The sequence below is a fragment of the Oncorhynchus tshawytscha genome, linkage group LG30 (assembly GCF_018296145.1).
Source record: "Oncorhynchus tshawytscha isolate Ot180627B linkage group LG30, Otsh_v2.0, whole genome shotgun sequence".
Classification (NCBI taxonomy): domain Eukaryota; kingdom Metazoa; phylum Chordata; class Actinopteri; order Salmoniformes; family Salmonidae; genus Oncorhynchus; species Oncorhynchus tshawytscha.
This window is the reverse complement of record NC_056458.1, coordinates 6,056,481-6,081,094: the sequence shown is the minus strand read 5'-3', so window position 1 is coordinate 6,081,094 and position 24,614 is coordinate 6,056,481. Positions and strand designations below refer to the sequence as shown.

Below are 24,614 nucleotides of genomic sequence, written 5' to 3'. Positions count from 1 at the left end.
ACTTCATTGGAGTCGACATGGGGTAAATTCAACTGATCAGACATGATTTGGAAAGGCACACTGTCTATATAAGGCCCCGCAGTTGACAGTGCATGTCAGAGCAAAAACCAAGCCATAAGGTCAAATTAATTCTAGATAGAACTCAGAGACAGGATTGTGTTGAGCCACATATCTGTGGAATGGTACTAAAACATTTCTGCAGCATTGAAGGTCCCCAAGAACACTCTGCCCTCATTCCTAAATGGAAGAAGTTTGGAACCACCAAGACCCTTCCTAGAGCTGGCCGCCCGGGCCAGACTGAGCAATCGGGGGAGAAGGGCCTTGGTCAAGGAGGTGACCAAGAACCCGATGGTCACTGACAGAGTTCCAGAGTTCCTCTATGGAGATGGAGAACCTTCCAGAAGGACAACCATCTCTGCAGCACTCCACCAATCAGGCCTTTATGATAGTGGCCAGATGGAAGCCACTCCTGAGTAAAAGGCATATGAAAGCCCGCTAAGAGTTTGCCAAAAGGCACCTTAAGGGCTCTCAGACCATGAGAAACAAGATTCTCTGTTCTGATGAAACCAAGACTGAACTCTTTGGCCTGAATATCAAGTGTCACATCTGGAGGAAACCTGGCACCATCCATACGGTGAAACATGGTGGTGGCAGCATCATGCTGTGGGGATGTTTATCTGCAGCAGGGACTGAGAGACTAGTCAGGATCAAGGGAAAGATGAAAAAAGATTAACATAGAAAAGTACAGAGAGATCCTTGATGAAAACCTGCTCCAGAGCGGTCAGGTTCACCTTCCAACAAGACATCAACCCTAAGCACACAGCCAAGACAACACAGGAGTGGCTTCGGGACAAGTCTTTGAATGTCCTTGAGGGCCCAGCCAGAGGCCGGACTTGAACCCGATCTACCATCTCTGGAGAGACCTGAAAATAGCTGTGCAGCAACACTATCCAACCTGACAGAGCTTGAGAGGATCTGCATAGAAGAATGGGAGAAACTCCCCAAATACAGGTGTGCCAAGCTTATCATACCAAATAAGAGTTGAGGATGTAATCGCTGCAAAAGTTTCTTTAACAAAGTACTCAGTAAAGGGTCTGAATACTTATGTAAATTAGATATTTGAATAAATGTGTAAAAATGTCTAAAAACCTGTTTTTGCTTTATCATGCGATATTGTGTATAGATTGATGAGGATAAAAAAAGAAAATCAATTTTAGAACAAGGCTGTAACGTAACAAAATGTGAAAAAAGTCAAGGGATGCACTGTATTTTAAATGTATTTTTTCCATACGGGCTGTAACTCTTTCTGCTGAGCTGTGAATAAGCGGCTCTGCTGGATTTTGGTAATGCTAGGTCAGGGTTCTTTAAATGAGGAGAAATCCTAAGACTTGATTTGCTCCGGAAAACTATTAGCATACATTATGGATGTTGACACAGCCTTTAATGTCCTAGATGATTCGGTAACATGAGCATTTTGTGCCAAACCTCCACCTGTTTCAGTGGAACATACAGACAGCCATCCAATAATCTCTTTCTCGCTCCCTTTTTCTCTCTCTCCCCTCAATTTTTTTCCTTCTCGCCCCCCCTCTCTCTAGATCTATGTTCATGCTGACATAATGGAGGAGGGGACAGAGCTAAATAACGGCAGGACAGGGGGACAGAAGTTCAAGGATGATGACTCCTCTCTCACCCTGCTCTGCTGTCTCTCTCTCTCTCTCTCTCTCTCTGCTCTCTCTCTCTTTGTCTCGCTCTCTCTCTTTCTCTCGCTGTGAGGCTTGCCTCCTTGGACTCCTCGGTACACCCGATGGTTTACATCTGTCGGGGAATTAAGTTAAAGTGGGCTGTCCAAACTGCTAGACTTTCACACACTCATACACACAAGACCCAGTGAGTTACGTACAATATGAAATAACCAAAGACTGGGTTTAATCAAATCTGAGGGGAAAAGTTGGCCTTCTTTCACGTAAATTGTGACGAGCTGACTGATTTAATGTGATGTATAGCCAGGAATGTCTTCCTTGGTTCCTTATTTTTACCACCAGACAACCTCTAAGCTGCACCGCCATCTGGGAGCAGCATTTCCTAGCTCCGTACCCAAAACCCACAGTTCTCAACAAGGGACCAAAACAAGGGAGTGTATCACATTACAATAAATAATAACCTTGGGGTCAAACAGGGTGTTGACTGAGCTATTGCGTATGAATGAGATGCAGCTCTTCATATTTACAGGACTGTCAGTGACATACTTCATCGATAGCTGACCCCCATCAGATGCTCATGTTAGGTTTGCTGTTATGATTTCCCCCTGTTAACTGAGGTTAGCACTCAAACACACTTCTCCTCCAACTCCACCCCCACCCCCAACTGTCCCAGGGGGCATATTAATCACAAGCCCTAAATACGGCCCCCTTCCCTCCCTGGTTGCTTCGATGCCCAGACATTAGACTTCTGTCTCAATCATTATCCACAGCCTGACACCTCTCTGGAAGACACCATACATCACCTTGTTATAAAGGATGTGTCCACTACCTCTCACCGTGTGTGTGTGTGTGTGCGTGTGTGTGTGCGTGCGTGCGGGCGTGCGTGCGTACGTATGTGTGCATTTTACTATACTTGTGAATACCAAAAGTCCTAACAATGATAGTAAACCAACAAATATTCAGAGAAGTTAGGACACTTTCCTCACTTGTAAAAAGGCTATTTTTAGGCATATGTTTTAGGTTTATGATTAGGGCGAGGGTTAGAATTAGGGTTAGGAGTTAAGGTTAGGGTTAGGGTAAGGATTAGAGTTGTGTTAGGGGTTAGGGAGTAGTATAGTAAGTATAGTAAGACATGTTTCAGTTGATATCTGAAATGTATGTCGTTCACATTTGTTGTATGTTAAATATAATACATGACCATAAGTACAGTAGAACCCATCTCTGGGCTGCAGTCAGGCAGTCAGTATGCTGGCCAGACTCTGGCTGTGTCTGTGGTGTAGCCAGGGGCTCAGGTGGTGGCTGCCCTAATGAGGCCGAGCTGCTGGCTGCTGTCCTCAATCCAATGTGACGGCATCATCACAACCTCATCACAGAGTCTCTGTGATGGCCTCCGAGTACTGAGTTCTGGCTTAGACGGACTGTGCCAGTACAGCAGGAACACATTCACAACGCGCAGAGATGAGGTGGCATAGAATATACTGCATACATTGTGCCCTCAGCCCACACACACAACCAGAAGAGAAGAAGGGGTGAGGATACAGAGCTGCATGAGATGAAGACAAATTTGATCTGACGCGAAAGAGAATAGGGACGTGTCATGAAAGAGAGTGTGACTGAGAGAGGTGGAGGTGGCAGGGGAGGCTATCTCTGTGTACACGGCTTTGGGTCCCATGGTGTAGTGCTCTGTGGAGCACAGAAATAGAGCCAGGCACACCAGTGGGATATTGTCCCTTTTAATTACACAGCATTCTCAAAAGTCTCCGAGCAACTTCCTTACGCAGTTCACTGCTCTACCTGCAGGGTGTGTGTGTGTGTGTGTGTGTGTGTGTGTGTGTGTGTGTGTGTGTGTGAGATAGAAGCGGAGATAGAGATAGAAATAGAGAAAGAAAGAGAGAGAGAGGAGGAGGAGGATGGGGAGCGGGTGTATAACCTGTCTTATTGTGAATCTTTCAACCTGCTCAGTGAGCCATGTGGTTGCACTTGTAAACTCTCTGACAATACTTTATTACCTTGTCAGTCTATTAAAGCGGCTTCTACACAAGAGGAGATATAGAGAAATGGAGAGAGAGAGAGAGAGAGAGAGGAGATATAGGGAAATGGAGAGAAAGAGAAAGAAGAGAGAGAGAGAGAGAGAGAGAGAGAGAGAGAGAGAGAGAGAGAGAGAGGAGCAACTGAGGGGAGGTGGACTTAGGGGAGGCAGGGAAAATAAATTGCCCACGCTGAAGGTCTATATCGGTCCGCTAATACGGGACTAGTAAAGGCCCAGTGCACTACTTTTGTGAAAAATATTAAACTAAATGTATTCGAGTGTTTACCGGCATTTGTAAATTGAGTCTGATAATTATCTGTACAAAACAGTTAATCTGATAATACTTGTGGAATATAAAAATGCTTGATGCGTTTTCCAGTTTCTTGAAATGTAACGTATCTCTATGTGATAACTGAAATGGTCTATTCAGTCCTTTTTAGTAGACACTTTTATCCAGAGGAACTTACTGAGTGAGTGCACACATTTTCATACTGGTCCCCAGTGGGAATCAATCCCCCAACCCTAGCATTGCGAGCTCCATGCTCTACCAACTGAGCCACATCATCACATCACATCATCACAAACCACTTGATGTCTCAATGTACTCAGTTACTGTATTGGTCATTGTTTTTCTTCATGGTGATAGAAAGTCTGCAGGTACAAACCTGTCATGTACATTTACAAATACAGTCATGTACATTTACATTAAGTGGTTTGTAAGGATGGTAAATTGATACTGCACAACAAAATGTGGTTGTTTTCCATGTCATTTGATCAAGAAAAATATTTAATTTGATGTGGATGTTTTGTGTCTTTGCCCAAAACTTTGCACATTTTGATGTAAATGTTTGAGGACAGGATTTAGTTATTTCTGGATTCCATTCTAATGACAAGAAAGGAACAGGGCAACAACTCTTACAATTCCAACTATTGAATCCTGCAAGATACTGTTCTTAATTATACAACTACCTTTTTTTGCCAAAGCGGAGACACTGACTATTTTTTTTTTTGCCTGTGCTACAGGGGTCTATATTGGTCAGCTAATACTAGTAAAGGCCCAGTGCACTACTTTTGTCAAAACATACATTTTTTCTTATTATTTTCAGCGCCCCTACTTCCCTCGGCTATGGTTGCAGATATAAATATTACAAATAGAGCTTACATTCCTTATTCTACATGTCAGAGATGCATGTTTGTTCTACCTAGCATATTTATGGCTGAATGTTCCAAAACCATGCGTCCTGCTAAAAGCGCTTAAGGTCTTCCAGAGGAGGCTTCTAGGGAGAACCGTGCCGCTGTAGCATGCCACAAACCCAAGACTGTGCTCCACATAGCAAACTACAGATGAGCAGCATCAAACACAGTGTTATCAAAGCAACATTCTGTTCAGAAAGCAACAACGGCAAAGAGGCTTTGCTTCGTGTTTAAACAAGAAATGCATTATGATCTTGCTTTCAACCTGTCAGCCATGTTTGTGAAGGGCCAATTCATATGTAAAGTTCAGAGGGCACAGCATGAGCAGACACAACAGGGGTGCATTCAGTAAGACAAAACTGTGTGTTCAACATTTAATTAAACGGAAACGGTACTGTACTGAACGACCAGTTGATGAATGTTGTGATTATGGTGGCCCAGAGGGACTCGTGTGCTGCACGAGTTTTGAAATTTCAAATGGTCACACCCATATTGATCAGGCCACATCTTACCAACACATCAAACGGGAGTAAACGGACCTCAAAGGTTGTGGAAGAACTGTACGCACCGTTTAGGGGAAACTTGTCGTTTAAATCGTCACGCAACGTAGCAAATTGAACGCACCAAAAATGTACCTTGATTGGATTTTAAGCTCACTGTCCTCAATGCAAGAGCCAATCAATGTGCCAGGTTCTGGCACAGGTACGGGCACATTGATTGTACCTTGAATCGAGGACAGTAAGTATTTAGAGGGGGAATTGGGATTTTGTGATTGCTTGCTTTCTCTCATTTTATCACAAGGGTACACAGTCTAGCTGTCTTTCAAAGCAGCATTCTGTAAACGTTAACTCTGTTCGGTGGTATATGCTGCCACCCCCTGAATAAATTCTGAACTGCATTGTAGTTGATTTCCATCTTATTATTTAGGTAGCCTACTCTTAAAATACTTCCAACAATGTCTAAAACTGTTTTACATTGTTAAAAATAGAAACGATGTAAAGAATCCCTTCAGATAAAATGCAGAAAAGCTAGAGCTAAAATGTGATTGGTCAAAACGCTGTCCAATCACAACTTGTGTTTTCATGACGTACCACGCATGGTATGAAAAATGGCGGCCTTGTGTAGTGAGTTTGGTGATTTAGTTCAAATAAAAAAACAACTGATATCTGTAATATCGCTTTGTAAAGAAAGAGGACTTGTACATAGCGTGAAATGGTAAGTAGTGCTCTTCGTTACGTTATTATGATCACTGTTCCTTTCAGTATACAATAGCTAGATTTGGTGATCTCACAGTTGTTAGCCAGCTAGCCAAAAATATTCAACATTCTCGTTAATGTTATCACTTGTCTTGTCTTAATTCATCGGAACGGTGCTGTCTGAATGTGGACAGCCAGAGCTGTAAATTATATGGCTGTGAAAACGTACCTCAATCCAGGGAAGGAATATGTTTTTCTACTCCTAATCATCTTGAAATTATGAAAGGTGAATCGAGAATATTAAAATACCGCTAGTTTTTAATGAAACTGCCGTTTTCGTAAGCATACTAGGCTAGTTAATGCTAAGCAACCCAGTGTTCTAGCATTAGCTATCCTAGCATGCTGGTGAAAACGGCAATTTAATTCAAAACTAACCGTATTTGTCTTCTCAATGAACTTTTAATCATTTAGGGATGATTATGATGAGTATAACGACATTCCATCCCTGGATTGAGTTGCGTTTTTCCCCCAGCCATATACCACTCCGGGCTCTGACTGTCCACATTCCGGTATAGCACCATTCCGACTAAAAAAAAAGAGAAGGGGAAATAGTCTGATCCTTTTTTCATGATAGCTTGCAAGTTTAGTCAAATCTGTTTTTTTTCCAGAGTCAAACATGAAGCCTTTATATTTTCTGAATACAGTAGGTAACACACAGAATGAACCACGTCAGTGATACCACCGATGTTTGTGTGACAATATTTCAGGGCATCAGAGTTGGCATTTTCCCTGGACCCCCTGCCCAAGAATGAACTACCCCCACCCACATTTTTTACTGAGGTTTGTGTCCAGTAATGGCTAGTTCACGATAATATTGTCCTCACAAATGCATGAACAAGCTGCTGATCTTTTTGAATTGATCGCCTTTGAATTGAAGGTCATTTGAATGTTTGTTACTGTCTCTCTTTACTCTGTCTGACCTCCTGGTTGTAGGAGGATGCTCAGGACCTGGATGCTCTCGGCCTGGCCAAGTCCTACTTTGACCTGAAAGAGTATGACCGAGCTGCCTACTTCCTTCGGGGCTGCTGCAGTCAGAAAGCATACTTCCTGTACATGTACTCCCGCTATCTGGTGAGATGAGGTTTCAGCATTCACAGTAACATCGTCTCTAGAAATCTACTTTAAAAAATTAGAATAGAGATTTTTGCCTGAATCCTTGCAACTCCTCCATGATGGTCATCCTGTGTGTAGCCTGTCAATTCTTATTTTTCCTTTGTTTTCCAGTCTGGGGAAAAGAAAAAAGACGATGAGACAGTGGACAGCCTGGGTGAGGAGCTAAGCTTTCTCTGCCGCCTCAATCAAAGCTTTGTCTCTAGACAGAGTTCAATGTCTTAATTGGTTCGATTTGTTTTGTTTGGTCTGTGATTTCCTTGCAGGGCCTCTGGAAAAAGGTCAGGTGCGGAATGAGGCTCTGCGGGAGCTGAGGGTGGAGCTGAGTAAGAAACACAGTGCTGGAGAGCTGGATGGATTCGCTCTGTACCTGTAAGCCCCTCCCACAACACGACACGCGCCCACTCAGTGGACTTGGACATGCCTAGTGACTCTTTAACCTCTTAAAACTGTAATGTCTTTGCGCGTGTGTGTTTACAGGTATGGGGTGGTGCTGCGGAAGCTGGATCTGCTGAAGGAGGCGGTGGATGTGTTTGTGGAGGCGACCCATGCCTTACCTCTACACTGGGGAGCGTGGTTGGAGCTCTGTAACCTCGTCACCAACATTGAAATGGTAACGCACACGTACTCACAACTTGAACCGATTCTCTTTTGTACCCAACTACAGTAGTTCCCAGATCTACTAGACTACAAAACATGTCCATGGGCTTCTATGGAATATTCCACTGATATACTTGTGCCTCCTCTCCATTTCGTCAGCTGAAGTCCCTGTCTCTGCCAGACTGTTGGATCAGAGACTTCTTCATGGCCCACATGTACACAGAGCTTCAGATGATCAAAGAGGCGCTGCAGAAATACCAGAGCCTGATAGAGGCAGGTTTCTCCAAGAGCACGTATATCATGTCACAGATCGCTGTGGCCTACCACAACATCCGCGGTGGGTTTATTTCACGCTTTGCTTTATCAATTTAAATGAGCACTATGAACAAATGTATTATTAACCTTCTCAAGCAGTTCCCGACGCATTTGATCCATCTTCGAGTCTGTGCTTTTCTTTTGTCATTTAGATATTGACCAGGCTCTGGCTCTGTTCAATGAGTTGCGGGAGCAGGATCCCTTTCGCGTTGAGAACATGGACACATTCTCCAACCTGCTCTATGTCAGGGTGAGACCCTACTGCTGCACCACAGTAATGCCTGTCTCCATCTGGAAGTCTCTCTGTCTTTTTATTAACCTGTGTCTGTTGTTTCCACAGAGCATGAAGCCAGAGCTCAGCTACCTGGCCCACAACCTGGTGGAGATAGACAAGTACAGGGTAGAGACCTGCTGTGTCATCGGTAAGGGTCCCGTCACCACACAGCGGACCGAAAGCCACACCTCAACTCCAGACATGAACCCATATCAAAACTCTTACTACGTTCAGTGCAAGACCCAGACCAAACAATGAGACTGAAACTAGACCTTTCAACAGTCTTAAGAGTGCAAGTGTTGTCTCTAACCAGCGCTCAAGTGTTGTCTGTCCTGTGTGTAGGGAACTACTACAGCCTGCGGTCGCAGCACGAAAAGGCAGCCTTGTACTTCCAGAGGGCTCTGAAGCTGAACCCTCGCTGCCTGGGGGCCTGGACTCTGATGGGCCACGAGTACATGGAGATGAAGAACACCTCCGCTGCCATCCAGGCCTACAGGTCAGACTGACACTCCACTATGGCCCGCTGCCACCCAGGCCTACAGGTCAGACTGACAGTGCACTATGGCCCGCTGCCACCCAGGCCTACAGGTCAGACTGACAGTCCACTATGGCCCGCTGCCACCCAGGCCTACAGGTCAGACTGACAGTCCACTATGGCCCGCTGCCACCCAGGCCTACAGGTCAGACTGACAGTCCACTATGGCCCGCTGCCACCCAGGCCTACAGGTCAGACTGACAGTCCACTATGGCCCGCTGCCACCCAGGCTTACAGGTCAGACTGACAGTCCACTATGGCATGGCTCATCCTATGGGTCCCGGGGGAGTTGATCCCCATGGGGTTTTTAATAGTTCTCTGTATGTTTTCTTTGTTCAGGCACGCTATAGAAGTGAACAAGCGAGACTACCGTGCCTGGTATGGCCTGGGACAGACTTATGAGATCCTCAAGATGCCCTTCTACTGCCTGTACTACTATCGAAAGGCCCACCAGCTCAGGTGTGCATTTGTGTAAAAAAAACAAGGGAGAGGGTTTTTCTTGTTGGTGCTTTTTATCGTGTAGTTAAGTGTATTGCCAAATGGTCACATACTGTAGTGTGAATGACGTGTCACTGTGGCCCTCAGGCCCAATGACTCTCGTATGCTGGTTGCTCTGGGAGAGAGCTACGAGAAACTCTCACAGCACGTCGAGGCCAAGAAGGTTAGCAACAGCACCATCTCCGTCACTAGTTTTCCTTTTCCTGTATATTTCAATGTTATATTTTTGACATTCCTGTAAGTTGTCATTTAAGTTCTATTCTTCCTTTTTGGCCAGTGTTACTGGAGGGCGTACTCTGTGGGGGACGTGGAGAGGATGGCCCTACTGAAGCTGGCAAAGTAAGGAGATCTTAGCGTGTACTTGTGTGTACCTGCTTAATGATGTGTTTTTGAGACTTGGTGCCGGGATTCAATCCAGTTGTGCTTGTTTTTTTTGTTGTTGACAGACTTCACGAGCAGCTTAACGAATCTGACGACGCGGCCCAGTGTTATATCATATACATCCAAGACATCTTCTCCTGTGGGGTGAGCAACCTAACTGTCCTCTGTGTGTGCATATACAGTCAGGTCCATAATTGCTGACACCCTTGATAAAGGTGAGGGGAAAAAAGACTGTATAAATGCCTAATTTTATGCATGTTTTTTCCCTGAAATTATATCATTTTATAGTAATACAAATGCTCAGAGAAAGAGACTTATAAAACAAATCTCAAAGATGGGTGGGGGTCAACATTATTGGCACCCTGTTTTCTGTATAGGGATGGGCAACTTTGATGAGGGTGGGGGCCATATAAAATATAAACTCCTCATGAGGGGCTGCAGTTGCTCGTGCGTCTGCGTACCCACATCGCGAGCAAAACATTTTAGTGGTCCCCCTCTCGACAGCAAAGATAACATTTTGTGTAGCTCTACATATTTTTGCCATGGTTGTAGAGAATATGTTGCAATTTTAAAGCAGGTATATTCTACTATACCAACTCACAACAGTAAATTGAGACCCCCCCATAATTTAATTTTTTGGGGATTCGAGGGCTCTAAGGCCACAAGTTTAAATCAAATCAAATTTATTTATATAGCCCTTCGTACATCAGCTGATATCTCAAAGTGCTGTACAGAAACCCAGCCTAAAACCCCAAACAGCAAGCAATGCAGGTGTAGAAGCACGGTGGCTAGGAAAAACTCCCTAGAAAGGCCAAAACCTAGGAAGAAACCAGGCTATGTGGGGTGGCCAGTCCTCTTCTGGCTGTGCCGGGTGGAGATTATAACAGAACATGGCCAAGATGTTCAAATGTTCATAAATGACCAGCATGGTCGTATAATAATAAGGCAGAAAAGTTGAAACTGGAGCAGCAGCACGGTCAGATGGACTGGGGACAGCAAGGAGTCATCATGTCAGGTAGTCCTAGGGCTCAGGTCCTCCAAGAGAGAAAGAAAGTGAGAATTAGAGAACGCACACTTAGATTCACACAGGACACCGAATAGGACAGGAGAAGTACTCCAGATAACAAACTGACCCTAGCCCCCCGACACAAACTACTGCAGCATAAATACTGGAGGCCGAGACAGGAGGGGTCAGGAGACACTGTGGCCCCATCCGAGGACACCCCTGGACAGGGCCAAACAGGAAGGATATAACCCCACCCACTTTGCCAAAGCACAGCCCCCACACCACTAGAGGGATATCTTCAACCACCAACTTACCATCCTGAGACAAGGCTGAGTATAGCCCACAAAGATCTCCGCCATGGCACAACCCAAGCGGGGGTGCCAACCCAGACAGGATGACCACATCAGTGAATCAACCCACTCAGGTGACACACCCCTTCCAGGGATGGCATGAGAGAGCCCCAGCAAGCCAGTGACTCAGCCCCTGTAATAGGGTTAGAGGCAGAGAATCCCAGTGGAAAGAGGGGAACCGGCCAGGCAGAGACAGCAAGGGCGGTTCGTTGCTCCAGAGCCTTTCCGTTCACCTTCCCACTCCTGGGCCAGACTACACTCAATCATATGACCCACTGAAGAGATGAGTCTTCAGTAAAGACTTAAAGGTTGAGACCGAGTTTGCATCTCTGACATGGGTAGGCAGACCGTTCCATAAAAATGGAGCTCTATAGGAGAAAGCCCTGCATCCAGCTGTTTGCTTAGAAATTCTAGGGACAATTAGGAGGCCTGTGTCTTGTGACCGTAGCGTACGTGTAGGTATGTACGGTAGGACCAAATCAGAGAGATCGGTAGGAGCAAGTCCATATAATGCTTTGTAGGTTAGCAGTAAAACCTTGAAATCAGCCCTTGCTTTGACAGGAAGCCAGTGTAGAGAGGCTAGCACTGGAGTAATATGATCAAATTTTTTGGTTCTAGTCAGGATTCTAGCAGCTGTATTTAGCACCAACTGAAGTTTATTTAGTGCTTTATCCGGGTAGCCGGAAAGTAGAGCATTGCAGTAGTCTAACCTAGAAGTGACAAAAGCATGGATTAATTTTTCTGCATCATTTTTGGACAGAAAGTTTCTGATTTTTGCAATGTTATGTAGATGGAAAAAAGCTGTCCTTGAAATGGTCTTGATATGTTCTTCAAAAGAGAGATCAGGGTCCAGAGTAACGCAGAGGTCCTTCAGTTTTATTTGAGACGACTGTACAACCATTAAGATTAATTGTCAGATTCAACAGAAGATCTCTTTGTTTCTTGGGATCTAGAACAAGCATCTCTGTTTTGTCCGAATTTAAAAGTAGAAAGTTTGCAGCCATCCACTTCCTTATGTCTGAAACACATGCTTCTAGCAAGGGCAATTTTGGGGCTTCACCATGTTTCATTGAAATGTACAGCTGTGTGTCATCCGCATAGCAGTGAAAGTTAACATTATGTTTTCGAATAACATCCCCAAGAGGTAAAATATATAGTGAAAACAATAGTGGTCCTAAAACGGAACCTTGAGGAACACCGAAATTTACAGTTGGTTTGTCAGAGGACAAACCATTCACAGAGACAAACTGATATCTTTCCGACAGATAAGATCTTTACCATCCCTGCTATAGCACTCTCCCCTTGCGAGGATAACGACACTGCGCCTTTTTCTAAAAATGGAAAGAAGGTATACCCAAATGCGCTTCAGCCCAGCTTAAACAAAAAGATTGGCTGTTGTAGTACAATAGATGCTCAAATGCCCATGTGGGCTTGTTTACATTGGTCAGCCGAAACGCGCGCACAAATGAGCAATAGCTGAAGACAACCTCTATCCGCACCAAAATATGGACCACGTCATTGCGTGGCATTACGTTAATTAATGCTAATCATGCCTCAGCCTCAACTTTTAAATTCTGGTGAATTGAGGAAGTTGTTTCAGAGAGACACTTTGGATTGACTGCTTAGATTGTGTCGAGCCAAAGTATCTGAATGAACAGCTCTCTTTCGCATCTTTTTTTTGTAATGACTTTGTTTATTTCTGTCTTTTTTTTTTTTGCTATTCAAATGGAATGGATGTGTAGGAATCTTGAATGATGGTCATTACTCTTGCTTGAATAACCTGTGTAGTTGCTACGAGTGGGACAGTCCCCTGCGAGGGTATGTGCTTCCTTTTTTCCCCTACTTAAAGCTCTGATGAAGGCGATTCATGCCGAAACGTAAGACGACTTCTGTTTACGTGTCCCGTCAATACATCTGTCAAATTTACACAGCATTTGAGTGCACCATTTTTTTTCTCTTCTTTGTTCTCCCGGATGGTCACCAAGGTTAAATGTCCTTGGGTAAGGAATATATTTTGGGATTTCCTTTTTCTAAAATGTTTTATGAGATTGGAGAACACTTTGGGAGGGATTTTAGACCATTCCTCCGTACAGAATCTTTCCAGATCCTTGATATCCTTTGTCTGTTTTATGGACTGCCCTCTTTGATTCAAACCACAGGGTTTCAATGGCCATTGCAAAATGTCAATTTTTGAGTAGTGCTTGGGGTTGTCTTGCTGGAAGATCCACTTGTGTTTTTTGTCTAAAATGTCCTGATACTCGGTAGAGTTCATGTTGACCTTAACAATGACACCTTTTTAGAGATTACTTGTTTAATAAAATATTCCTCTGAGCAATTGTATTAGTATAAAATCAATCATGTTTTGCTCATCTTTATCAACGGTGCCAATAATTGACCTGACTGTATATAGGTATGTTTTGACCATCGAGTCAGTCTCTATGACAAGGGTACCCCCCCCCCGCACAGTTGGAGTTGCTGTGAAAGAGGTTTTGTGCCAACAGGAGCAGCTGGAGCATGCAGAGGTGAGCACGGCCCTGCGTTACCTGGGCCAGTACTACTTCAAAAACAAGCTCTATGACGAGGCGTCACTCTGTGCACAACGCTGCTGTGACTACAACGACGTAAGCGCTCCCTCTACCTCACTCTTCAAATTGAACCGGTAGTGTTCGTTACCTGTAACATTTTATTTTTGATACACGCATACTGCTTGTCTTGTCTGAGGTACGGTGTGTTCTTCCACCAGGCTCGTGAGGAAGGCAAGGCTCTGCTCCGACAGATCTCCCAGGTCAGAGACCAGACGGAGTCCTCAACCACAGACCTGTTTGGACCGCTCTCCTCCAACAACACTCCCATCAGGAGGGTGTCCCCCCTCGACTTGTCCTCCTTCACCCCCTGAGACGACACCTTCTCTATCCCACTGGCTAGCAAAAAGCCCCGCTTCACTTACTCAATGGGGACAACCTCATCTCTGCATTGTCATTGAAGAGATTGTAAATGACTACCCCTTTTATCTCTCAAAATAAATGTACATATCTGTGTAAGTTTACGTAGTGAAGTGCAGGAGTTGCCACTTTACTTTTGAATAGGAAAATGTGATGTGGAAACGGCATGGAGAATAAATTCATTTCTTTCCAAGATTGGTGCAGTAGTAACTAGATTATATCCCCAACAAAATAATTTGTTGACTGAGGAACAAAGACATTTTAAAAAATGGTCAAAATGAGGAAGCAAGACATTGAGAAGCGAGAATGTGATTTAAAATTGATTGTAACATGCAATTGAGTAGGAACTAAATGTGCAAAAAGACCAGTTGTATGCAATCAGTCATAACTAGAAGCTCCAATATTATCCTGCATTGACAAACATTTACTCATTTATTCAGACCGTAGATGTGTTTAATACTCAAAAAAGATATTTGAAGTCCTCTACAACCTCTCTTTGGGGAGCCCCAGCTGTTCCATGTATATGATCTATTCCAGAGTTAACACACCCGATTCCACTCGTCAACTAATCATTAAGACACTTGAAGCAGGTGTGCTAGTTCAGGATTGAACTGTCTAGGGGTCCACGAGGAGAGTTGAGGCTCTAGGAAGACACCTTTGTGTGTATATACAGTAACATTTGGAATAACGTGCCATTACAAGTAAACAAAACAGTACACATTTAAAATTTGGTTTGCATAATGGTATAAGAATATAAATACAGACTCCTGATTTTCAGCTCTCAAGTTAGCACTTTGTGACCCTGTACCTGCCAGAGGGGCAGGGACTAGAGGGAGGAGTCAGGTGGGAGCGCAGAACCCGTGAGTAGCGTGTGGTTTGATCCTCACGGTGTCCCTGTTTGTTTCGTGACGGGGTGCGTTGTGGGAAAAGGGAGAGGAAGAAGGGTCTTTTCTCTGGGGGCTGGTTCTCCGCGTTGCCTGCTGCTGCCCCTGCCCCACAGCCCCTCTTCTTACAGGAGCCGGGCGTAGCAGAGGGGGGCATCTGCATCTGGGCCAGGCACTCTGCCTTCCTCCTCAGGTCAGCCTTGACCAGCAGCAGGCCGTTCTGCAGCTCCACCAAGGTCTGGTCCTGAGGGAGGGACAGGAGGGGATGGACAGGAGTGGACAGGGTTAGAGAGGATGGCGGGATGGGTGAGTGGAAGGAGAAACGCCACCTGGTGCAGTTGTGTTAAGTCTTTAGTTTAGTGTTAAACCTGACAGTGGGTTGAGTAACAGGTAGTAAGAGGAAAGAAGAAGGGGGAGAAACAATGAAAAGGTATTGGTCTAGGGAAGTGTCCACAGATTGAAACATCTCTTCACACTGTGGGAAATCATAGAAATGGTAGGGGGATACTAATAAACAAGATATTTTTCAGAGTAACAGAAACGTTGGATGCAAAGACACAAAAACTAGCAGCAGCCCCGCCCAACCCTAGTTCCCTACCTCAATGCCGAGCAACAAAGTCCAACCCTGGCTCAAGGGAGAATTCTATGCTTTGACGTGTACCTGTTTGGCCAGTGTGCCGTCTGCAGCTGCGAGCGCATGGCGCAGCCTCTCCCCGTCTGTGTTGCGGCAGCATGCCCTCTCTCCAGACTGCAGGTTCAAACCCAGCTTCTGCAGGTCCAGACGCAACCGACGCAGGTTCTGCAGGAGAAGCACAAACATGTTCCAACCCCAGTAACCGGTTATAGTGTTTCGTGCAGAATGTCAGAGGGGAACGTGTGAAAGAAGACCAGGACTCTGGGCTGGAGTGATGACCTTTTGGCCCTCGACCAGCTTGCGGTTGGCAGTGTTGGTCAGGGCGTCTGAGGGCTCTGGTGGTGTGCACTGCCCCTGGATACGCCTCAGCTCTGGGAGACAAAAAGAGAATACTAGTTAGAAAGATCCAACTCCAATCAACACGTCAACGGTTTAGACTTCCCTCTTTTTCCCACACTCCTTACCCTGTCCCTCCCTTTCTTCTAACCTTGTTTTTTCTCCAACAGCTCGGCGCGACACTGGTCCAGCTCAGCCCTCACTCTGCTCAACTCTACTGTGGTTGTGGAGGCCAGGCGCTGGGAGCGACGGGGGGCGGGTCCCTCCGAGACTCCTCCCAGGGCCATGGGTGGGAAGAGGGGATGGGGGGCTGGCTCTGCTAGGGCTACCCCTCCCTTCGCCAAGGCAGCAGTCAAATCCACTATCTGTTCATCACGCTCCTGGGATGGGTGGGAATGTGGAAAAGAATCAACCTTCCGTAGCATGAGAATGCAACCATTTTAAAACCAACTGAAATAGCTGATAACGCATCACCGAAAGACTGTCCTATCCCGCTCACCTCGATTTCCTGGTTGTAGTATCGCCGGAGGCTTTTCTGCAGGTTGTTGATCTTGTCCTCAAACCTCTCCTCCAACAGAGCCCTCTCTGTCTCCAGGGTCTGGCTGAAGTCCTTCTCCATACCACAGATCACCTCCATCATCTCAGAGAACACCTGCTCCCTGATGGTGGCCTCCAGCAACTCCTTCTCCTCCCGCTGCCGCTGCACCTCCCTCTTCAGCACCTCGATGGCCCGCAGCAGAGCCTGAACACAGCAGACGTGACTCAGTCATGCACACTGGTTGAGCGAAAGGTCTTCACATGCCTACCAGTTGACCATTTCTTCACAAGAGGGGGAAGAGAGGACATACATCTGAATCGAACATGGTGATGTCCCCCTCTTCACCATCACTGTCCTCGTCTTCCTCCATCAGAGTGCTGTCATTGGAGTGAGGCTGGGGCTCCCGCAGCAGGGACAGGATGTAGGCCACCCGGGTCTTAGTGGACGGCCCATGGACCAGCTGAGAGAGGAGACAGACCACACCGACGTAGATCAAAAATCTGCGTTTTATATTGAAAGTGTTTTTTTCTTTTTTCCTCGAGAGATGAGGGGTGTGCGTGCACCTATAGTTTTTCCTTCACACAAAATATATTAGTGCAACACATTCGGCAGAAAATCATTTTCATCAGTTGAAAGAAGTGCAACGCTATTTGACTAGCAGCCACACAAGTAAATTAGATTACAATGAAAATGCAAGGTATTTTTTGCAAAAAAACATGCATGGCCATTATTTCTAATGCTTATCACAGTAAGAATGTAGCCAGCTACATTTCCACATTTTTGATTGAAGTTAATCTTGCATTTTAACTTGCTACTGTAGAAAAACTACACTGGAGGAAGGTGCCGGAGAAATGTTGCCTACACATCAGTCAGAGCCCTATCTGGTGATCCAATGACAAGAACAAAGCTATTTTATCCAAGAGGAGAGATGCAACTGAAGCACAAAAATCAGTCCTTTTCCATTCATAATTTGGAGCAACCAGATTGAAGCCGAGCAGAATTTACAATAAGAGGCATTGTAGATCTGCGTTTACAAAACGCAGCAAGATATTTTTTCTGCTTTTTACCTTTCCTGTGTGAAAAATGCAAAATTCTGCATTATCGACCCCTGCAAACGTTACAACTACACCCACTGACCGGCTCTCTGATGCCAGGGCTGTGTAACTGCAAAGTAAGACATGGTGAGATGGGTTTGTACCTGTGTGGCGATGGCAGAGAACTTGAGGGCCTGGAGGGTCTCGTCGTAGGTCGAAGCACAGGAGTTGATGTTGACCACCATACTGGACCGCCCGCGGCCGCAGAAGAAGCCCTGAAGCACTCGGGTCAGTTTACAGTCTCTGAACGGCACCACCTGAGGGGCTCGTGGCCTGTAGGGACAGGAGAATGGGTTCAACGGGAGACCACCTGGACAACACATTTTATACTAGAGGTCGGCCGATTTCAAGTTTATAACATTCGGAAATCGGTATTTTTGGATGCCGATTTAGCAGTTTTTTTTTTACACCTTTATTTAACTCGGCAAGTCAGTTTTTATTTTAATTTAATTTTTACCTTTATTTTACTAGGCAGGTCAGTTAAGAACACGTTCTTATTTTCAATGACGGCCTAGGAACAGTGGGTTAACGGCCTTGCTCAGGGGCAGAACGACAGATTTTTACCTTGTCAGCTCGGGATTCAATCTTGCAACCTTACAGTTAACTAGTCCAACGCTCTAACCACCTGATTACATTGCACTCCACGAAAAGACTGCCTGTTACGCGAATGCAGAAAGCCAAGGTAAGTTGCTAGCTAGCATTAAACTTATCTTATAAAAAACAATCAATCATAATCACTAGTGAACTACACATGGTAGATGTTAGTTAGATTACTTGCTCGTTATTACTGCATTGTCGGAACTAGAAGCACAAGCATTTCGCTACACTCGCATTAACATCTGCTAACCATGTGTATGTGACAAATAAAATTTGATTTGATTACTAGTTTATCTAGCGTGTCCTGCTTTGCATATAATCGATGTGGTGCGTATTCGCAAAAAAGGTCTTGCTCCAACGTGTACCTAACCATAAACACCCATGCTTTTCTTAAAATCAATACACAGAAGTATATCTTTTTAAACCTGCATATTTTGCTAAAAGAAATCCAGGTTAGCAGGCAATATTAACTAGGTGAAATTTTGTCACTTCTCTTGCGTTCATTGCACGCAGAGTCGGGGTATATGAAACAGTTTGAGCTGCCTAATTTGCCAGAATTTACATAATTATGACAGAACATTGACGGTTGTGCAATGTAACAGGAATATTTAGACTTATGGATGCCACCCATTAGATAAAATACAGAACGGTTCCGTATTTCACTGAAAGAATAAACGTCATGTATTCGTCTGACTGAACTTCTGGAGAGAGTTTGCTGCACTGAAAGTAAAGGGGCTGAATAATTTTGCACGCCCAATTTTTCAGTTTGATTTGTTAAAAAAGTTTGAAATATCCAATAAATGTCGTTCCACTTCATGATTGTGTCCCACTTGTTGTTGATTCTTCACAAAAAAATACAGTTTTATATCTTTATGTTTGAAGCCTGAAATGTGGCAAAAGGTCGCAAAGTTCAAGGGGGCCGAATACTTTCGCAAGGCACTGTATATACACACATATATATATATAATTTATTTTATTTCTTTCGGCATCGGCTTTTTTTGGTCCTCCAATAAAAAATTTAAAAATCTATCGGTCGATCTATTTTATACCCCCCCCCAGTATATATGAAACAGTCGATGTGCCGGGGGCTAGGGTCAGTCTTATATCTGGTGTAATTCTCCTGACTTATCCAGTGTCCTGTGTGAATGTAAGTATGCTCCCTCTAATCTAATTCTCTCCAGGGGGCTGTCAGGCCCGAGGATCATGCCTCAGGACGACCTGGCCTGATGACTCCTTGCTGTCCCAAGTCAACTTGGTTGTGCTGCTGCTCCAGTTTCAACTGTTCTGCCTGCGGCTATGGAATCCTGACCTGTTCACCAGACGTGCTACCTCGTCCCAGACCTGCTGTTTTCAACTAACTCTACCGCACCTGCTGTTGTTTCAACATCTCAATGCCTTGCTATGAAAAGCCAAGTGACATTTACTCCTGATGTACTGACCCGTTGCAACCTCTGTGATTATGATTTGATCCTGCTGTTCATCTATGAACGTTTGAATATCTTGGAGAACAACCTGGCCTTAATGGCCATGTACATTTATAATCTCCACCCAGCACAGCCAGAAGAGGACTGGCCACCCCTCAGAGCCTGGTTCCGCTCTGGGTTTCTTCCCAGGTTCCTGCCTTTTTAGGGAGTTTTTCCTAGTCACTGCTTCTACATCGGCATTGCTTGCCGTTGGGGGTTTTAGGCTGGGTTTCTGTACAAGCACTTAGTGACATCTGCTGATGTCAAAAGGGCTTTCTAAATTTCATTTGATTGATGCATTTGATGAATTCCTGTTGTTCTGGCATAAAGTGTGTGCAGCCTACTTGTTGTTCTGGTTGTGCCTCAGAGCAGCGATACAGCGGCCCAGGGTGTGGAGGGAGGTGTTGATGTTGTTGGCCTCCTTCATCCGCTCCCCGTTGCGCTGCTCTTTACAACGCTCTGAGCCAGCCAGGTCACAGACAGACAGCCTAGTGGGACAGAATCACTATTACTAATGCCAGGCCATGGACACTCAGGATAAGACAGTGGGCCGGAGTATGAGAAGCCTGGATGGGACGTACTCGCTGACGCGTGTGGCCTGGCCCCGGTCAGAATCTGGGTGGACGTGCAGGATCCGGGTGGAGAAGATGCTGTGGCTGCGGCTGGAGTTGTGGTTGAGGTGAGTGCTGGCAAAGCTCTGGTTCCTCCGGCCAGCTCTGAGCACTCTCCAAGCCTCCTCTGCACTGCGGACCTGCACCCAGGTGAGGTCTGCAAAACGGTCAGTAATGTGAACAAACTACAACGAAAAGCTCTCCAGGATGATCTGCATAATATAAATCCCGATTAGAAACCATTCTCTTTGTGAATATAAGTGTGTGTTACCTTTCACGTAAGGGTTCCCTTGCTTGTCGTCACTCAGCCGCAGAGTGGCCCTCTTCTTGGGCTGCAGGGAGGGCGGAGTCTCCAGCAGGTCGTACAGGAATTCGTTGTAGATCTCGTAGAAGGCCACCCACACAGAGAACTGCACTCCCTCCTCCAGGTCCTCCCCTCCACTGTGGGACAAGCTGTCAGGCTCCAGCAACACACTGTCTGAGTCTGCCGGGAGCGAGAGACAAGGGCATGTTGAGCAGTGGATAGGCAACCACCAGGATTATACAAAAAGGAACACCACATATATTTCTAATGACTATACAATAATAATAATAATAAGCAGCTTTGTAAAGCTGTGTACATAGGCCTAACTCTAGACTCTGCTTTAGGGCCCACTGGGCGTCAGAGACCCGAGCAATGTGACATCCAGAACATTACCTTCTAGCTGGGTGGCGATGTGGCTGGTTATGGAGAGTCCACCAATGCCGCTGTCCCAGGTACTGGTGCCGTCACGCATCCGAGAAGTCATGCCACCCTCCTGTGATAGACACGGGGGTGGGGGGGGTAGTGCACGTGTCACAACGTGACTTGCAGCAACCTGGCCGTAAAAGAACCACTCATCTAATGCGCCCACACTTCACTTCCTGACCCGTTCTCCCCTCACCTCTTTGAGCAGAGAGTCTCTGCGGATCTCCTCAGCCCGGACCTCACCGGCATCCAGCTGGCGTACCTCCTGGTAGAGGGCAGGCTTGAGGTCCATGGCCCCGTACAGGCGGCCCTGCAGCTTCCTGAACACAGACACCAGGGCTCTGGGAAGGAGGCCTGCCTCTCGACCCACTCCTACAGGGGGAAAGGTCACGTCAGCTCTCGGTGAGATCTCCACTGTTAATATGGTCATATACTTACCAAACAGATAAACACACTGCAGTAGAAACGCTTGCCTTTCTGTGGTTACATAAACAATCCAATCTCACCCTGAACGGTGTAGGTCTTGCCAGAGTTGGTGACGCCGTATGTGTAGAGGAGACGGCTCTCGCCACGAAGCACGTCTCTCACCATCTCCTTCATTGTGCTCTCATAGAAGTCCTGTTGTGTGGTCTCCGGGCCAAAGATCTGCAGAGGTATATATGAAAAGACGCCAGTGAAGTATTATGTGTAAAGTCTCATCTCTCAGGTTGTTTATGAACGGGAATCGGTTACCCGTGAGAAGCTGAATTTGTGCACGCTCTGGGCGACTCCCCTCTCTGCACACTTCATGTTCTGGGAGTCTTTGGGGGCTTTGAGAATCAGGCTCTCTTCGTTTTGCACACACACACAGCCCTGAAATGAGAGGAAGGAAAATGACACGTCTTGACATGGAGAATGTCATAATGAGCGAGACGCAATGATTAAGTGCAGATCGTACCTGTTCCTCTCCTCTTTCCTTCTCTCCCTCAGTCAGAGGGCGGATACGCAGAAACACCCTCACTCTGTCAGTGCTCCCCTCATCACCGTTGCCTTGTCTGGCCACTCCAGGCTTCCCCAACATTTTCTAAATATTGGACAGATATGTGCGACAGTACTGTACTTCTGCGATGAGCAATGGAGTCGTATGTATCGCTGAACATTTTCATACTATAGGCCTATCACAGATCCCCTTTTGTGTAAATCAGCTACACACTTAGAAAGTATCAATGGAAAGTGGTGTTTGAGGTGCAAAATGTTTGAATGAATAAATGACGAGAAGAAAAAAATGGCTCTGAGCATTTCTGAGAAAATGGTCACTAAGCAAATGGTTTGTAACTTTTGACCAGAGGATAAAGGATTAGTGTTTGTGTGTTATAAAGTTCTTATTGTGAAAAGATGGCCTCTCTCGTTGCTGTGTGACAAGTTGTTGGAGGGCATCACGCCCAATAAATAACTGTCCAGCGTCTACCCTAAAGCCTTTTGCAAAGAAAAGGGACAGTCTGGGAAAACTCAAACACTCACAAATAGTCTCCAACTTATAAAACAGCGGGAGCAGAAGAGTCAGTGACAAAAGCGTTCACCAAAAACAGGCACTCATCACAATGCTGTGTTACTTTCGCTGATGTACCGGTAAGGCCTGTAATAAAGGAACCTTTGGTATCTTTTGAGCACCGTGTTATTACTTCAGTTAAGGCCTCCCACCTCTCTGATGGATGGCCGATGTTCTAGCCCCGGGGAGATGATGGAGAGCTCAGGCAGAGTGACCCCGTTCAGTCGGCCTCCGATGTCAGCTGCCGTGGACTCAAACACAGCCATGCCATCTTCCTCGTTAGACAGGACTCCACACGGAGACGCCAGAGATAATGCCATAACAACCTGTTGGGTGACTGAATTAAGATTCTGGGATCACAGAGCTGTCAAGGGTAAGTGAAATCTACATCAACAGGTTTATCAGGTTTACTTAGTTAGTTAGTTGGTGCAAAGGGTCCACTTTCATATATACACACACAAGGCAATCTGTTAGAAGGGGACCTTACATAAATTGAGGGCCAAAAGTAAAGTTTGCAGGTCTGCAAAAGACAAGACCTGTGTTTATTCTAGAGGTTTGTTATCCCAGTTTGTTTTCCGAGCTCAAAAGTGGTTTAAATGTCCAACCTCATCTGTTGCGTAGAGCCAGTTAACGTTATTGTTATGCCTCAATCCGAAGTGGAATGACGGCATTGTTACTTTTAGACATAAAAGTAGCTACAGGACTGTTGCTGCAGCGCTGAAAACGCAGCCAAGATTTTTGAACCCACATAAAAGCAATCCATTGGCTGTCTGTTATTGGCAGGTACACGCAAGCAGACGCGCTGGTTTGTTGAGCTAGCTAACATTAAATAGTTACCGTCAGGTAGTTCATCGTTTCTTAATAATAATTAAACTACTTAGCTATGTGTTGAGGCTTCTTTTTTTCATTCTTCATTTGTCTAGCTGGCGGATTAGCAAAAACAAGCTATCCTAGTAGTTGCTACCGTAGACAGTTACTGTTAACGTTAGTTAGCAAAGCCAAGGTCCTTCGCTTCAGGCTTCTTTATCAAGTCAAAGCTGAATTATTTACCTCGCCAGTCAAGGGGGTGTACCGGTTTGAGTGGCGTCTGTGAGTTCTCCTGGTAATTGCCCCAAAAAAATCGAACTTTTGAAACCGAAACAGTTTACTCGATCTAGCCATGAAAAGTCCACCTGGCAAATGTCCCCTTGTTAGCCTTCGCGCACAGCCACTTCCCCCAACGCGACTACTGATTCAACCAATTCAAACATCGCGCTTCATGTGCACAACCAATCACAGGAAAAAGGTTACACGGATGCTGACCAATACGAAGTTCGTGGCTACAGACAATAGTGTTCTATTGGTCCACTAAAATGACTAAAGAATGCGAATTTAGAAAGTGTTTCTTTTATCACTTGAATGTTTTTGTTATTTGTGGGTTATTTTATATATCCAAATACTGTCTGTTATTTAGGAAAATGCCATTTGCATGGACCCTTGTCCTGTTTTTTTTATTTATTAATCCGGACCGGTTGTAGTCCAAGACTATGACTAGGTTTTGTCTGGTCAGGGTGAAAAACTAGCCCTATCAAATCTAAGGGGAACTGCTGAAAGAGGGAAGGGTGATTTTGTGGTTAGAGAGCAATAACACTATATGCTGTGAGTACAGGGATGGGATTTCTGTCACCAATGTAGCAATGAGGGTTTGAAAAGAAAACTTGAACTAGGCAGCATCGCTGGAGGCAAAGAATAAGCACACAGCCACACACTACCTGTACCAAATGTCCCGAATCCCGACCTCTTCCTTACAGAGAGGAATAGCAATTTTAAAAATTAACTGTACACGGGCCAGGGTATTTATCTTATTAAGATGCGACATCAATACAAGGTGGGCATTTTTTAATTCACAAAAAAATGTGGAGGATGCGGGCATCGATCCCGCTACCTCTCGCATGCTAAGCGAGCGCTCTACCATTTGAGCTAATCCCCCGATGTGTCAGTACGGGACCACATGAGTTCATAAACGAATAGTT

At 45.4% G+C, this 24,614-nt stretch overlaps 2 protein-coding genes and 1 non-coding gene across 7 annotated transcripts; 1 reads left to right on the top strand and 2 right to left on the bottom strand.

The window, feature by feature from the left end:
- Positions 1 to 5,995: 5,995 nt before the first annotated feature.
- Positions 5,996 to 14,383, top strand: LOC112228929 (cell division cycle protein 23 homolog). Of its 2 annotated transcripts, none has more exons than XM_024394716.1 (16): positions 5,996 to 6,138; positions 6,887 to 6,959; positions 7,113 to 7,250; positions 7,404 to 7,446; positions 7,556 to 7,661; positions 7,770 to 7,902; positions 8,049 to 8,226; positions 8,357 to 8,454; positions 8,545 to 8,626; positions 8,821 to 8,974; positions 9,353 to 9,472; positions 9,599 to 9,674; positions 9,789 to 9,850; positions 9,958 to 10,036; positions 13,756 to 13,869; positions 13,992 to 14,383. In XM_024394716.1, exons 1-16 carry the CDS (start codon positions 6,032 to 6,034, stop codon positions 14,142 to 14,144), a joined length of 1,716 nt encoding a protein of 571 aa, XP_024250484.1. In that variant the 5' UTR covers positions 5,996 to 6,031; the 3' UTR covers positions 14,145 to 14,383. The 2 variants fall into 2 exon arrangements, with proteins under 2 accessions (XP_024250484.1, XP_024250483.1); XM_024394715.1 differs by having other exon boundaries at positions 13,750 to 13,869.
- A 100-nt stretch (positions 14,384 to 14,483) lies between these two features.
- Positions 14,484 to 23,833, bottom strand: LOC112228928 (kinesin-like protein KIF20A). 4 transcript variants are annotated; one of them, XM_024394712.2, is made up of 17 exons: positions 23,653 to 23,833; positions 22,755 to 22,939; positions 22,012 to 22,137; positions 21,807 to 21,926; positions 21,581 to 21,719; positions 21,271 to 21,446; positions 21,045 to 21,144; positions 20,619 to 20,831; positions 20,318 to 20,504; positions 20,081 to 20,224; positions 17,781 to 17,949; positions 16,893 to 17,042; positions 16,544 to 16,786; positions 16,196 to 16,424; positions 15,988 to 16,079; positions 15,736 to 15,873; positions 14,484 to 15,318 (listed from the first exon to the last, which is right to left on the bottom strand). In XM_024394712.2, the coding sequence occupies exons 2-17, from the start codon at positions 22,920 to 22,922 to the stop codon at positions 14,977 to 14,979; spliced, it is 2,736 nt and encodes a 911-aa protein (XP_024250480.1). In that variant the 5' UTR covers positions 22,923 to 22,939; positions 23,653 to 23,833; the 3' UTR covers positions 14,484 to 14,976. The 4 variants fall into 4 exon arrangements, with proteins under 4 accessions (XP_024250480.1, XP_024250479.1, XP_024250481.1 ...); XM_024394711.2 differs by having other exon boundaries at positions 22,755 to 22,928; XM_024394713.2 differs by having other exon boundaries at positions 15,305 to 15,442; positions 22,755 to 22,928.
- A 665-nt stretch (positions 23,834 to 24,498) lies between these two features.
- Positions 24,499 to 24,571, bottom strand: trnaa-agc. The gene has a single exon. It is a non-coding gene; the product is annotated as a tRNA-Ala (tRNA).
- Positions 24,572 to 24,614: the final 43 nt, after the last annotated feature.

Excerpts from the sequence above, each read along its gene's own strand:
- LOC112228928 (XM_024394711.2), bottom strand. The coding sequence starts at position 23,763 with ATGGCTAGATCGAGTAAACTGTTTCGGTTTCAAAAGTTCGATTTTTTT. Across the intron at positions 21,720-21,806 it reads ACAAATTCAGCTTCTCACGG|ATCTTTGGCCCGGAGACCAC; the intron begins GTAACCGATTCC and ends ATACCTCTGCAG. Across the intron at positions 21,447-21,580 it reads CAAGACCTACACCGTTCAGG|GAGTGGGTCGAGAGGCAGGC; the intron begins GTGAGATTGGAT and ends TTCCCCCTGTAG.
- LOC112228929 (XM_024394715.1), top strand. The coding sequence starts at position 6,032 with ATGGCGGCCTTGTGTAGTGAGTTTGGTGATTTAGTTCAAATAAAAAAA. Across the intron at positions 8,455-8,544 it reads CCAACCTGCTCTATGTCAGG|AGCATGAAGCCAGAGCTCAG; the intron begins GTGAGACCCTAC and ends TTGTTTCCACAG. Across the intron at positions 8,627-8,820 it reads AGAGACCTGCTGTGTCATCG|GGAACTACTACAGCCTGCGG; the intron begins GTAAGGGTCCCG and ends TCCTGTGTGTAG.